Here is a 13,183-nt window from a genome sequence, read left to right as displayed (position 1 = left end):
CGCGTTGTCAGGCGGATTCTTAACTACTGTGCTACCAGGGAAGCCCTAGCATTTGATCTTGCTATAGAGGACCCTGCTGAAATTGACCCTATTCTTCATTTATCTTCATGAAATACATGTAACTTTCACTTTTTTTCATTGGAATTTTTATTTTGTTTTATAATGTGCTCTGCCATTCAGAGCGAATAGCTTATTGTTTGGCAGGAATGTTTCCTGTTGGGAGAACCTCCCTAGCAGAATGAGACTTTTTAAAAATTGATTATCAAGTGTTGGGCTTAAGGAGGGAGAAACCTGGACAAGAAGCTCATGGGAGCGCCTGTGTCTCTTAGGGTCCTTTGAAGAGTTTCCTTTTGAAACCATGGGCTTCTGCTCCAGCCAGCCCGCTGGAAAGGGTTGAGGTATGTGGCCTGTAACCTCCGACCTAGACCATGGGGACTGGCACTTTTCTTTACAGATCTGCCTGCAACAGAAGCAGTGCCAGCCACTCTTGTGAGAACCGGAGTTTGTTCCTTCCTTTCGTAGTGTCCGTGACCATCCTTGCTGTGGGTCTTGATGCCTGTCTCCCAGGTTAAGTGCTGTCCGCCGTCTCGGGCCTCCCTCACACCCATCTCCACTTGCTGCTGCTCAGTGTGGGGCTCTGCTCTGGAGGTGCACACGCTTCTGCAGACTGTCTGGCAGCCCCAGCAATTTCTTTGGCTCATTTGCACACACTCTGTAGAACTGGGGGCACGTTTCTGCAGGGATCCTGCCCTCTTCTTCCCTTTGACTGGTCGAAACGTGCTGCCCTTGCCTCTCAGCCACCAGCACTGCAGGCGGGGGCCCGTCAGCTGTGGGATGGTTTCAGGCAGCAGGGCACGTGGGGGATTGCTTGCTTACTTCAGAACCCGGGTCGGCATTGGAAGCAGAAGAGTATTTGGGAATGAAGTTATATGTGTTGTTCAAGTCTAAGGCACAGTAGACCTCTTTCCTCATCTTCAGCTGACTTGACACCTCCCCATCACTTCTTAGGGCTGTAAACCGTTTTCTGGGTTACGCAGCCCACTTGCTAGGCAGGGGGCCGAGTTTGTTGTTGGTTTGTCATTTTGTTGGTTCAGAACGACAAGATGAATGCTACGTTTGTGGTGGGCAGGGTGAGGTTATTAGCATTTCAGACAGATCTTGGGATCACTGTGATGTGCTAGGGAGTCGGATGACTAAAACACTCCCAGTTGTAAAGCAGAGCTAGTCATGCTTGGAAAGTATCCATTAAAATCTTCCTGATTTCTTAGTTTTCTCTGGCAATAATACATACTCAGAAGAAAAGGCAATTGGCGGTTAGCCAGGGTGAGAACCTGGGAAGGTCAGGTAAGGTAAGTGAGGGAATCATGGTATTGAAACGATTTCGCTGGGGTCAGAGTGTATGCTGTTCTTGGGGGGCTGTGAGAATTTCCTAGCATCACGGGATTGTAGCTGGTGATGAGGACAGAAAGCAGGACTGGACTGGCGACAGTGGACATGTGGGCTGGGAGGGACGGGAGTGGCGCTGGTTGCAGGGCACACTGTCAGATGATAGGGTCGGGCGGGGGGCAGTGCCCACTGAGGATGACAGTGGTGACTCCCTGTGGGAGACTGAATGGCAATGACCTGAAAGTGTTTCACATGGAGGATATCGTGTTGATAGAAAAGGCATTGACAGGCATCTTGAAATCTGAAGAATAATGACATGGCATAATGAGCCACGTGATAAAATCATCTCTGTGCTCCTGGGGGTCTTTGAGAGTCAACTTGTAGCACCAAAAGAGGAGACAAGGTGTCATAGGTAGATCTTCTGAAATTTGTAAAAGGAGGTTTTTAAATACCGCAGTTGAGCAGTGTTCTGGAAGTGGCAGTCGGGAGCAGGAAGGGTTTAGATTCTTCCTCCTTCCTCCATGTGTTAGAGGGAGGCCTCTCCAGAAGGGGTTCCCCTTCTGGAGAGGACCCCTTCTGGAGAGGCCAGCTGTCTTAAGGAAGAAGCTAGATTGTAGTTCTGGGGAGGTGGTGAAAGACTGTGAGATGCTATCGGAAGTTGAGGAAGATTTTACTCTATTCTGAGCAAAGGCATGAAAATGGCTGGGTGTGCTGAGGGCAGCCCGGGCGCAGACTGTGTGGGCAAAGGTACACCTGGGCTGGTTGGCCGCGTGCTGCAGGGGAGCTGGAGTCCGGTCCTATTTGCTTAGGCTGTTTGATTTCGTAATTAAAACACCACAGTTTCATTTCACTTTTCTCAGGTTTAGCAAATGAGACATCAGAGTTAAAAGGGTCCATAATCTTATTATCTTCCAGTCTTTGTTTATATACATATTTACGATTACAGAGTTGTAATTACAGTTTAGGCATATTTGAGTGTTTTACATTTTCAAAAGTTTATTATATCCAAAATACTTGCCTAAATCGCTTCAGTCTTAATAATGGCCATGGCTGTCTACTCTTCCAGTAAATGAATGTTTCCCCCAGAGAGTAAAAGCATAAAGAGGTTTCTTGTAGTATTACCCATAATGATGAAAAATTTGGGAACATATTAAGGATCTAATACCGGGGGGATGGTTTGACAAATTATCGAATTTCAAGTAGAATCGAAATGTGTCAGTGACAGATTAGATGTGGGAATTACAAAAAGAGAGTACCCACCTCAGATTTCTAAGTGGAATCTTAACATTGTCACCTGTCTGATGGATCCAGACACTGTGAACATTTGTGTGTTTATATGTGTGTGTGACCTTTTAAGCAATACATATAGACTACATTAAAGAGCGTTAGACTCAATTTTAATACATGACCCCTAGTTACATTGTAGATGGTGAATAAGTTAATCATAAATTTGTTGCATAGATATTTATTATTCATCATTATGATTTGAGGAGCTGTTTGTTTTGCTTTCCAATTTTACAAATGATGGTTCATTCTAGCAGCAAATTGCCCGACCCTCGCAAGAAGAAAAAGTAGAAGAAAAAGAAGAAGATAAAGCAGAAAAAACAGAAAAAAAAGAGGAGGAAAAGAAAGATGAAGAAGAAAAAGATGAAAAGGAGGACTCTAAGTGAGTTAAATAGTTAGATGTTGTTGTTATTTTTAAATAATGAGATTGAATCTATTGAAGGTGTAAAATTTTAGATAAAAGAATCAATGGGATGTGTGCTTTGATCACCTAATAGTTATTTGACATCACTAAGGAGTGGAATATTCCAGTAAGTATAACTTTTGGCTTGATGGACTTATTTGCCAGACATGACATACTCTGTTGCAGAAGGGATGAGCTACAATAATATACACCATCACTGAGATACACTGAGTATAATTTAATCTTTGATTTGGAAGAACCTCAGGATCTTTTGTTTTGAACCTCAGGTAGTGTACATTAGTGTAAAAATGCTGCTAAATGGTTTTCATTTATATAACACCTTCTATTCCAGCTTTATGGATTTTCCTTTTCATATAAAATAGACTTCCTGTTTTTTTTTGGTTTTCTTTTTTGGCTGCATTGGGTCTTCGTTGGTGTGCGCGGACTTTGTCTAGTTGCGGCAAGTGGGGGCTACTCTTCATTTTCGGTGTGCGGGTTTCTCATCGTGGTGGCTTCTCTTATTGCGCAGCATGGACTCTAGGCACGTGGCCTTCAGTAGTTGTGGCACGTGGGCTCAGTAGGTGTGGCTCGCAGGCTCTAGAGTGCAGGCTTAGTAGTTGTGGCACATGGGCTTACTTGCTCCGTGGCATGTGGGATCTTCCTGGAGCAGGGCTCAAACCCGTGTCCCCTGCATTGACAGGTGGATTCTTAACCACTGTGCCACCAGGGCAGTCCAGATTTCCTGGTTTGTTTGTGGTTGCTGTTGCTGTTTTCCTGGTTATAAAAATAATTCTTGTTCCTTACAGCAAATCAGGAAGAGAGAGCAAAATAAAAAGAAAATTAACCTGTGATTCTGCCACTCAGAGACAGCTGTCGTTGACATCTCTGTGTACATGTTTGGGCAGGGTGGAGTGTGGGGAGGCCCTTAGCAGCCGGTTTGTGTTTGTTTTTCCTCCAAGAATCAGCTTTATTGAGCCATAATTTTACATAGACTAAGTTTCACCAGTTTTTAAGGGCATACGTTGATATATTTTGACAGTTGTATGCACTGGTGTACCTGTTGCTGCACTCATGACTCAGAACATTTCCATCACCCCAAGAAAGTTCCCCTGTGCTCCTTTGCAGTAGTTTCCCTCACCCCCATTCCCAGCCCCTGGTAACTACTAATTTGTTTTGCCTCTCCTATAATTTCATATAAATGGAATCGTACAGTATGTAATCTCTCGTTGTGTGGCTGCTTTTACGTAATAAGTGTGAGATCCATACAGGTTGTTGCTTGTGTTAGTAGTTTGTTTCTTTTTAATATTTATTGTTATTTCTATACTCCTCTTGGAAATACTGAAGGTTTATGTAATTTTGCGGCAGCTAAAGCAGCCTAAATCACTTGCCGTGGCTTTTAAAGAGTTGGGTACTCAGGCCATTCTAATTTTGTGCTTTAGGAAGATGATATCTATAAAAAAATTTTTTTTTTTTTTTAGTTATTCAGGTAAAACATTTATCCTCCCACATGGTCAGTGGTTCTGCTCATATGTTACTGCCATATCTTGTTTTTACTTTGTTCTTAAAATCCCTAGTTTATTTACCAAGCGCTCATTTCTTACTGCTGTGAGCTAGGTCTTATGGAGGACGCAGAGACACATAAGATACTCTTTCCAGGTGGTTTATGATCCAGCAGGAAAAATTAGGAAAGCTACAAGTACTCTTTAAGGAAAAGAAAAAAGCCTGGAAGGAATGAGCAGAGTCAATAAAGTATGCTGGGCGATTGAGAAGAGGTTGAGGTTTCCTTCTGCCTGGATAGTTTGGAGGACTTCTTGCAGGAGCTAGTGGTCATTGTGGATGGAACAGAGGGAGTAGTGTGAATGGACAGGCCTCTTTGGGGAGTGGCGGATAGTAGTTTCATTCGATTGGAACGTAGGACGCCTCAAGGAGGAAAGCAGAGGGAGGCTGGGGTTCAGTTAGGTAAAGCCTTAAGGAAAGCTGCAGTGTGCCCTTCACTCAGTAGGCTCCGTGGCTGTTGGGAATAGGTAGGAGTAGAATGGAGAAAGTGGTTTATTGCCAAAGCTGCTGTGCTAGAATATGGGTCCATGAGCAGCATAGAATGCATGGGGATGCAGCAGTCAGGAAGGCTGTTCTAAGAGTCTGCGGCTGTGCAGCCGAGGCACTGAGCACGCGCAGAGGTGACAGCGGTAGAGGTGGTGGAACTGGTGCGAGGAAAGGACCAAAACGAGGCACTAGTTCACATACAAGTAGCGGACAAGGGGAAGAGCCGAAGGTGAAGTCAGATCTGTCACCTGAGTGGTCGTGAGCGTGCTGGTACTGTTAACAGCTGCTGGTCAGGGGGCCAGGGAGCAGGAAGCAGGGTGGCGAGGGTGAGCGTGTTTGGGGGCAGGTTGACTTTGTATTGATGGGAAGCCCAAGCGGTTATTCCAGGTAACTGGGAGGTTGGGTAGTTTTATTCAATTTCTATTTAAAGAATTTTCAAGGCTGTAATCTTTTTGGTGTATGTATACTTTTAAATCACACAAAACGTTCTTTTGCTGTCGTTTCTAGAGAAAACACCAAGGAAAAGGATAAGACAGAAAGTACGGCAGAAGAAACTGAGGAGAGAGAGCAGGCCACGCCCCGGGGCCGAAAGACTGCCAACAGTCAGGGCCGCCGAAAGGGCCGGGTCACCAGGTCCATGACCAGCGAGGCTGCGGCTGCCAGTGCTGCGGCTGCTGCAGCCACCGAGGAGCCCCCGCCACCTCTGCCACCGCCGCCAGAACCCAGTGAGTGGACGAGATTGGAGCGAACAGGCCAGAATTTTGTTTGGGATTCTGTTTCAGTGCTGGGGTGAGGCAGGAGGGAACTTTGATATTCATGGCCTAGAAATGCTGATCTGAAATTCTGGCCTTTAATTTTTTTTTTTAATGAATTCATGTATTTTATTTAGTTTTGGCTGCGTTGGGTCTTCGTTGTTGCACGCAGGCTTTCTCTAGTTGCGGCGAGCGGGGGCTACTCTTCGTTGCGGTGTGCAGGCTTCTCATTGCAGTGGCTTCTCTCGTTGCGGAGCACGGGCTCTAGGCTCACGGGCTTCAGTAGTTGTGGCACATGGGCTTCAGTAGTTGTGGCTCGTGGGCTCTAGAGCGCAGGCTCAGTAGTTGTGGCGCACGGGCCTAGTTGCTCTGCGGCATGTGGGATCTTCCCAGACCAGGGCTTGAACCCGTGTCCCCTGCATCGGCAGGCGGATTCTCAACCACTGCGCCACCAGGGAAGCCCTGTTAGACTTAAATATCAAAGTCTTTCGAAAAAGAACATGAGCCCCAACCTTACTATCTAATACAGCTGCTTTTCTTCTTCCTTTGTTGTAACCCGAGCGTGCATGCCGCCTTGTTCTGATGTTCTAACTGGGCACATGTTGTGAGTGTTTTCTACTTTCTAAGTGATCTTCATTTTTCACTTTCAATCGCTGTGAGGTGTTGGCCATCTCCTCCAGCCTTTAAAACTAATATGTATAGCACTTCAGTGAAAAAAAAAATCTTTATTCACATAGCATTTTCTTTCTGTTAAATTAGTTTTCATGGAAATGAATTCTTAGACAAGGGAATACTGGGTCTAATAGTACACGCATTTTTCTCTTTCTTATTAAGGACTGTCTTCATTAGTTTATAAAGGGATCATATTAATGAGTACCATCATTGGTGGTTCAGTGGTACCAAGTTTATCATAACATGAAGTATGAAAGAAATCGCAAGTTTTGGAAACAACAGGAATGAAGTGAAGGAAACAGTTGGACAGGCAGATGGGGGCGGATCCTGGTGGGCTTTGTTTGAACTATATCCTGCTTTGCGTACAAAGTGGGCAGCCTACAGAGGTTTTTACACAGAGGAGTGTTGTGATTAGTTTGGTGTCTTGGAAAGATACCTCTGGTGACAGTGTGGAGAGGAGGTATGTTTGGGGTTAGGGCTGGCGGCTGAGAGACCAGCTAGAAAGGCGTCGTTACGCATTCAGTGGTCCAGGAAGCGAGGGGGTGTTTTTAGGAGACTAGAATTGACATACATCATTGCATGTGAGTGGTAGATGGATGGAAAGGTTTAAAAATTAGTCTAAGCCTTCAAAAATTAGTCTGAAGATCCTGATAATAATTGGAGTGACTGGGTGGATGGTAGTAGTGTTAATTGAGAAGGAGAATATAGCAGGAGCTCATTTTAGGCCTGAGAGTCTCAATTTTCTAAAGTAAAGGAGAAAGTGTTCAGTTCGTGATCCTTCTGTTTGCTAGATTTCAGGCACTGAGGATGAGCACAGGAACCTGCAGGAGTTGGGGGGAGTTGGGGGTTCAGAGAACAGGAGAGGACTGTGCCTGCCTGCGCAAGAGGCAGAAGGGCGGCGACTGCTTTTGACACTTCAGGAGAGAAGGGATGGGGCTCTAGGAAGTGGGGAGGCACCGCCTTCAAACATATGGACATGGATGGGATGTTAAAGAACGTTGAGGAAGACCGTGGCGCTGAGGAGTGTGGGATCTTCCCCCCTGTTACAGTAGAGGAGAGGCTGATACCGTCCTATTTCCATAGTTTCTTTCACCTAATGCTTTAAAGTGGCTTTATGTCCGATAAATATTTAGGCTATAGATTATACGGTTGGTGCCATATAATCTATGAATGAAGGACTTCATTTTTCTCTGGCTTATTGGGTTCTGTCTTTATTTCAGTTTCTATAGAACCTGTAGAAACCTCTCGATGGACAGAAGAAGAAATGGAAGTTGCTAAAAAAGGTAAATGATAGTAGTTCAGGTTCTTCAGGTTTGTTTTTCTTTGTTTGTTTGTTTTTAGGGTTATTGGTAATGAGTGAGATGGAACTAATTTCTTTTTAATTGAAAAAAAAGTTCGTTCTTCCACAATGGTAAGTAGAATTTAGAAGTACACTTACGAGTTGTTTTGATGGTGTGGTGCCCTGTAAGATGCCCAGTGTGCCTTGTTTAAGACCCACTTTGGAGGAATTTTCCTCTCTCATTTTGTTTTGAATGTCTTCTTAGAGAGCAAGTAAGCTACTTTCAGTTTTCCAGAATAGTTGTGATTAAATGCTGTTAAAGTTTTGGAAGGTATTTGATACAAAAAGTCTCTTATTTAAAAGTTGCATTTAATAGAATGATAAATACTTTCTCAGTTTGCATTTAGTAAGGCTAAGTTTGGTTATAAAATGATTCAGAGGAGAGAGCATGGACTTTGTAGCCAGACAGATGAAGGTTTGAATTCTGCTTCTGACACGTTCCTAGCTGTGTGGCCTTCATCTTACTCTGGAACTTTACGGATCTGTGTTCTTCTGTTGTTTCTTATAAATGTCATACAGTTTGAGATTGAACTAAAATTTCTAAAAGGAGATAGATAATTGGTTTATAAGTAAAAAATTATTTTTTAAGTAAGCTAATTTTGAGAAAGATTAGCCAGCTCTTTTGGGGGTTAAGGATTTACCTTGTAACTCTAAAGAGAGATTATTGCAAATAGCTTGAACTTGTAGTGACACATTTCAGATTTATTTTCTGTTTAGCTGGTAATGAGTAATGCATTTAAGAATCATATAAACCAACCTTACCAAAAATACAGCAGTTTAGAGTGTTCTGTCTTCAAAATATTTTTGTTTGAAGTTTATTGCCATGGTTAGCACATCTGTGACTGTCATGCTTCCGTGTATTACTGTCATCTGACCGTCCCAGCGTCACAGTGGAGTAGGTAGGTGTCAGCTCTGCCACAGCGTGCTTTTGTTAGGTGCACGTCCTAGCGTGTGGCTGCTCAGGCCCCGCTCCTTCCAGCTTTTAGTCCTATGTCAGCAGGATCTGCAGATGATCTTCTCGTTAGCATTGTTAAGGAAGCTACTGTTGTTAACCGTGGGAAATCGATGTTTGCCCATGAATTAATGCATTTGTACTAGAAACCCCTGCTTGGTTACACCTGTGTCTAAAATATCTCTCTGTATTTATGCATTTATGTATCCATACTCGTTGCACATATGTATCTGTGTGCATACATGCACCATTTGTCGGAAGAAATGTCAGATTGTGTAGGTTCCTGTGATGTATTGTATCACAACAGGTCTAAAAGAAAAAAAAAACTGGTTAATATTTTTGAGGGCATCCTTGATTGGGAATGGACTGAAGACATGCTGATTATAAATGGAACCTTGACTTCGTGTTAAGGTTAACCTTTACTTTGTGTTAATCACTTATTGTATTGATACACTGTTTCCAAAGATTTAGAAGTACTGTACCTAGTCACTCGGTTTACAGTGTTCGGGCTCTTACTGTGTGTCCCGCATTGTCCTAGTCCTCTGGGGGGTGTGTAACAAGGATACGGTTGGGTCCCTCCATTAAGGAGCATGTTTTAACTTCGGGTAGAAAAATAGAGCTGTTAATGAGTTTTGTGTGAATCACGTTTCAGCAGGCATTGAAGTATATCAATAAATAATTGAAAAAACACTTTTGGTGTTAATGGTTGTGAACGCAGTGGATTAAGTTGATTCTGTTATTTTTCTTGTTTGCTTTATCAGGTGACTACTCAGCTAATGTTTGGTCTGCTTTTAACACACAGGTCTGGTCGAACATGGCCGTAACTGGGCGGCAATTGCCAAGATGGTGGGGACTAAAAGTGAGGCCCAGTGTAAAAACTTCTATTTTAACTATAAGAGACGGCACAATCTTGACAACCTCTTGCAGCAGCATAAACAGAAAGTAAGTGTATCAGGGATGGTGAGTCTTCTACTTACTGTTTTTTACTTAGGTTTTTTTTTGAGTTTCAAAGATTGGTTTTGAAGGAAACTTTTTTGTATCTTGTATTTTTTTTTTTTTTTGAAACATCTTTACTGGAGTATAGTTGCTTTACAGTGTTGTGTTAGTTTCTAGTTTAACAAAACGAATCAGCATATCTTGTATTTTTATTTGCATTTACCTGTAAAGGGAAATGCTGGTTTCTTGGCACAAGTTGACGATTTGTTTATTTACTGCTAAGGAGTAAAATTTCTGTTAGTACTAATGGCGATTCGGTACTTTTGAGTTTCTGTGGGCTGGATTTGAAAAATATAAGCATTTGGAGTTTGAATTGAAAACTTTAGTTCTGTTTACCATGTTGATTTAGTTGATTTGGCGTATTAAAAAAACATTTTCTCAGAAAGATTCCATGGGGTAAAAACTAAAAGCTGGCAAGTTTTGAAAATTATTGAAAGATTGTTAGAGATTATTGAAAATTCCTTAACCAGGAAGTTCCAGTGTTCTCAGAGTCCACAGAGCTCTTTGAGGGTTCCATGAAGTCAAAGCTGTTTTCATGAAACTATTCAGATGTTTCCTTTTTGCACAGTCCGGACCTTTGCATCCGTGGTGTCAAAGCAGCTGTGAGTGAGAGTGCTGGTGCCTTAGCACGAACGTGGCCAGGCACCGCTGCGCTCAGCATGCTCTGCACCTCCAAGCAGTCGCAGCTTTGTTTTGTGAACGGCGATTGCACTTAAGAATGCCCTTGATGAAGCAGCCAAAAATTGGCTTTGGTAAATCTTGAGCCTTACACGCACATCTGTTTGATGGTGGGAGGGTGCAGAGAGCCCTCTGCTTGGGCCCGGTGAGCAGGGGGTCTCAAGGGAAGGCACTCTTGTGTCGTTCGAGTTCCAAGCTGAGCTAGTCCCCCCTTTTCCATGGAATGTTATTTTTTAATTAAAAGAATGACAGAATAGATACGGTTTTTCAGACCTGAATATTTTGCAGACATCTTCTTGAAAATGAATGAGCCTGTCTTGAAAGAAAACAACCATTAGTATTTGTTTCCACTTTAAAATTTCCAGCTTTCAGGCAAAAATTAGAATTTTGCAAAGTGTGTGTCTCTCACCGTGAGCTTATACATCTTCACTATATTCAGACTTTTCTGATGAGACTAGTGGTAATAATAACTAATGTGATATTTTGATATATAATGAAATGTATCCAAATTTAAAAATCTCTGTAACTCATTTTCCAAGTGACCAACTCATGACGTCACAATGTATGTTGTGTATGGATAAAAGATCCATTAAATGTTCTTTAATACACTAAAGTACAAGATAGAGGAATGCATTTTAATAGAGTACCAAAAATGTATCGATACGTTTCAGATTTCACATTGCAACTAACCTTGAGTAGAGCATTTTATCCTTTTTAAAAAGATTTCAGGAAAAAATGACAAAATATCTAATACCTGTTAAAACTCAGTGGAAGATTTATAGGTGTTACATTTCCGTTTAAAATGAATACTCTCATATAATGAAGAAGGGGTCTGGAGGTACAGTAGCTCACTCAGTGCGTGTGAAGAGAGGGAAGTCGCAGTCATGGTAAATTGCTGTCTCTTCTGCAGCCATCCAGGACAGCGCCCCGCAGAATGGGTGGATGCTGCCAGAGGAGGGTACAGGTTGGGCACTGAGAAAACCCATAGAGTAGCTATTAGCTAATGCTCAAAAATAGAGCATTCATGGAACCTTCTGAAGGCTTCTTAGAAAATGTAGCCAGAGGACTCTTCCCTTGTGTTCTTGCTCAGAACATAAGGATGGATTTTTTTTTTTTGGTCTTCAGAATTTCATCTAGTTCTCTTACTCTGATGTCAGAAAATGGATTTTTCTCTTGACTTAATTAATGCCTTAGATTGGATCCTAAATAGCATATTTATATCTAAACTAAGAATAAGAAGAAATAAGAATAAGAATCTTGGTAATTTTTCACAGTTGGTGTGGTACTAGGAATCTGTTACCTCTTACCTCTGAGGAATCTCTCCCTGGGAGGGGCTGGCAGCTGATGCCTGGTGATGTGCAGGGTCTGTAGGAGGCCCAGAACAGAGGACTGCCAGGGCTGGGAGCCTGTAGATAGTACAGTGAATGGGTGATGTCTTACAGTTATGTCTGTAAACACATACACTTACAGACAAGGGACCCCAGGAGAAGAGTGAACAGTTTTATGTAAACATGTCGTTTGCAGAAGGGAAAATCCTATTTAAAAAAAAAAGGAATTTGTTCTCATTAATAGTAAAAGAAATTCAGTAACAACAATGAGTTGTTGCCTATGAAATCACATACTTCTTAATGCTAGTGAAGGAAGGCTATTGCGGCATTATTAACAACCTAAAATGCCTTGAAATAGGAAAATTTGAAATATATATTGGTAGAGTGTTTTAATGGAATCATTAATAAAAGTAGTAACCTTGAAGCATTTGTAAAGTAGGTGTGTGTGTAGTTCATGATTATACTGTTTTAAAAAAAAGGTAGGATATATAACTACATAGGGCCATCCTGTTTTGTTTACATGTGTACATAAACATTTATACACACGTATATGCATGTAAAAGACCGAAAGGAAATACAGCAGTATACTTAGAATCTCTAGCTGCTAGAATTATGAGCAGTTCTTATTTTTCTTAACATAATTTTCTGTCTTCCACATTCCAACACGTTATTTTTATTAGAAAATAAATATAGGAAAATAAAAAGCAGGAGTTTTGTGGGTTTGGGCTGTTTGTACATGTATAGTGATGAGTAGTTCCAAAAACGGCTCAGATGTAACTTTTGATCAGTTTGATGAAAGCCATTCATCCACCTGCACGAAAGGCCCATCAGTGGATCCCCGAGGTGACCGCACTCCGGCCAGAGCGCCCGTTGGACACGAAGCCTGCTGGTCTGGAGTGTGCGCGCCGGTGCTCTGCCTCGCCTCGGGTGTGAGAAGGTTTGTTTCTTTCCTTTTGGTTACTTAAACCCCAAATAGCAATATTTTTTACTCCTTTAGGCCTCACGGAAGCCTCGTGAAGAGCGAGATGTGTCTCAGTGTGAAAGTGTAGCTTCCACAGTTTCTGCTCAGGAGGACGAGGACATCGAGGCCTCCAACGAAGAGGAAAATCCCGAGGACAGTGAAGGTACCTCAGATCTCCCATCCGGTTGTGGCTCCTGCTGGCCCGGGTGCGTGACGTGTGCCTTAGTCATTTGACTGTCTAGGAATTGCTTCATTAAGGAAACGTGAACACAGTGTATTTATTCGTTCACTCAGCACGTATTTATTTATGTAGCTCCTAAGATGGTCCAGGTGCTACACCCAAAAAGATCTTGAAGATGGTGATCCTGCCTCAGACGCTAAGTGCCGAC

General features: G+C 42.5%; 1 protein-coding gene across 1 annotated transcript in view; it reads left to right on the top strand.

The window, feature by feature from the left end:
* NCOR1 (nuclear receptor corepressor 1) overlaps positions 1 to 13,183 on the top strand; it is a 143,134-nt gene that overhangs the window by 70,774 nt on the left and 59,177 nt on the right. Inside the window, exons 16-20 of the mRNA XM_059048394.2 lie at positions 2,925 to 3,052; positions 5,624 to 5,841; positions 7,761 to 7,823; positions 9,634 to 9,773; positions 12,831 to 12,957. Of these exons, the coding sequence (XP_058904377.1) occupies positions 2,925 to 3,052; positions 5,624 to 5,841; positions 7,761 to 7,823; positions 9,634 to 9,773; positions 12,831 to 12,957 (676 nt within the window). The remainder of the gene's footprint in view (positions 1 to 2,924; positions 3,053 to 5,623; positions 5,842 to 7,760; positions 7,824 to 9,633; positions 9,774 to 12,830; positions 12,958 to 13,183) is intronic.

Source organism: Kogia breviceps, chromosome 19 (genome assembly GCF_026419965.1).
Source record: "Kogia breviceps isolate mKogBre1 chromosome 19, mKogBre1 haplotype 1, whole genome shotgun sequence".
NCBI lineage: Eukaryota > Metazoa > Chordata > Mammalia > Artiodactyla > Physeteridae > Kogia > Kogia breviceps.
The sequence above is the reverse complement of the archived record's forward strand: the minus strand, read 5'-3'. Positions and strand labels throughout refer to the sequence as shown.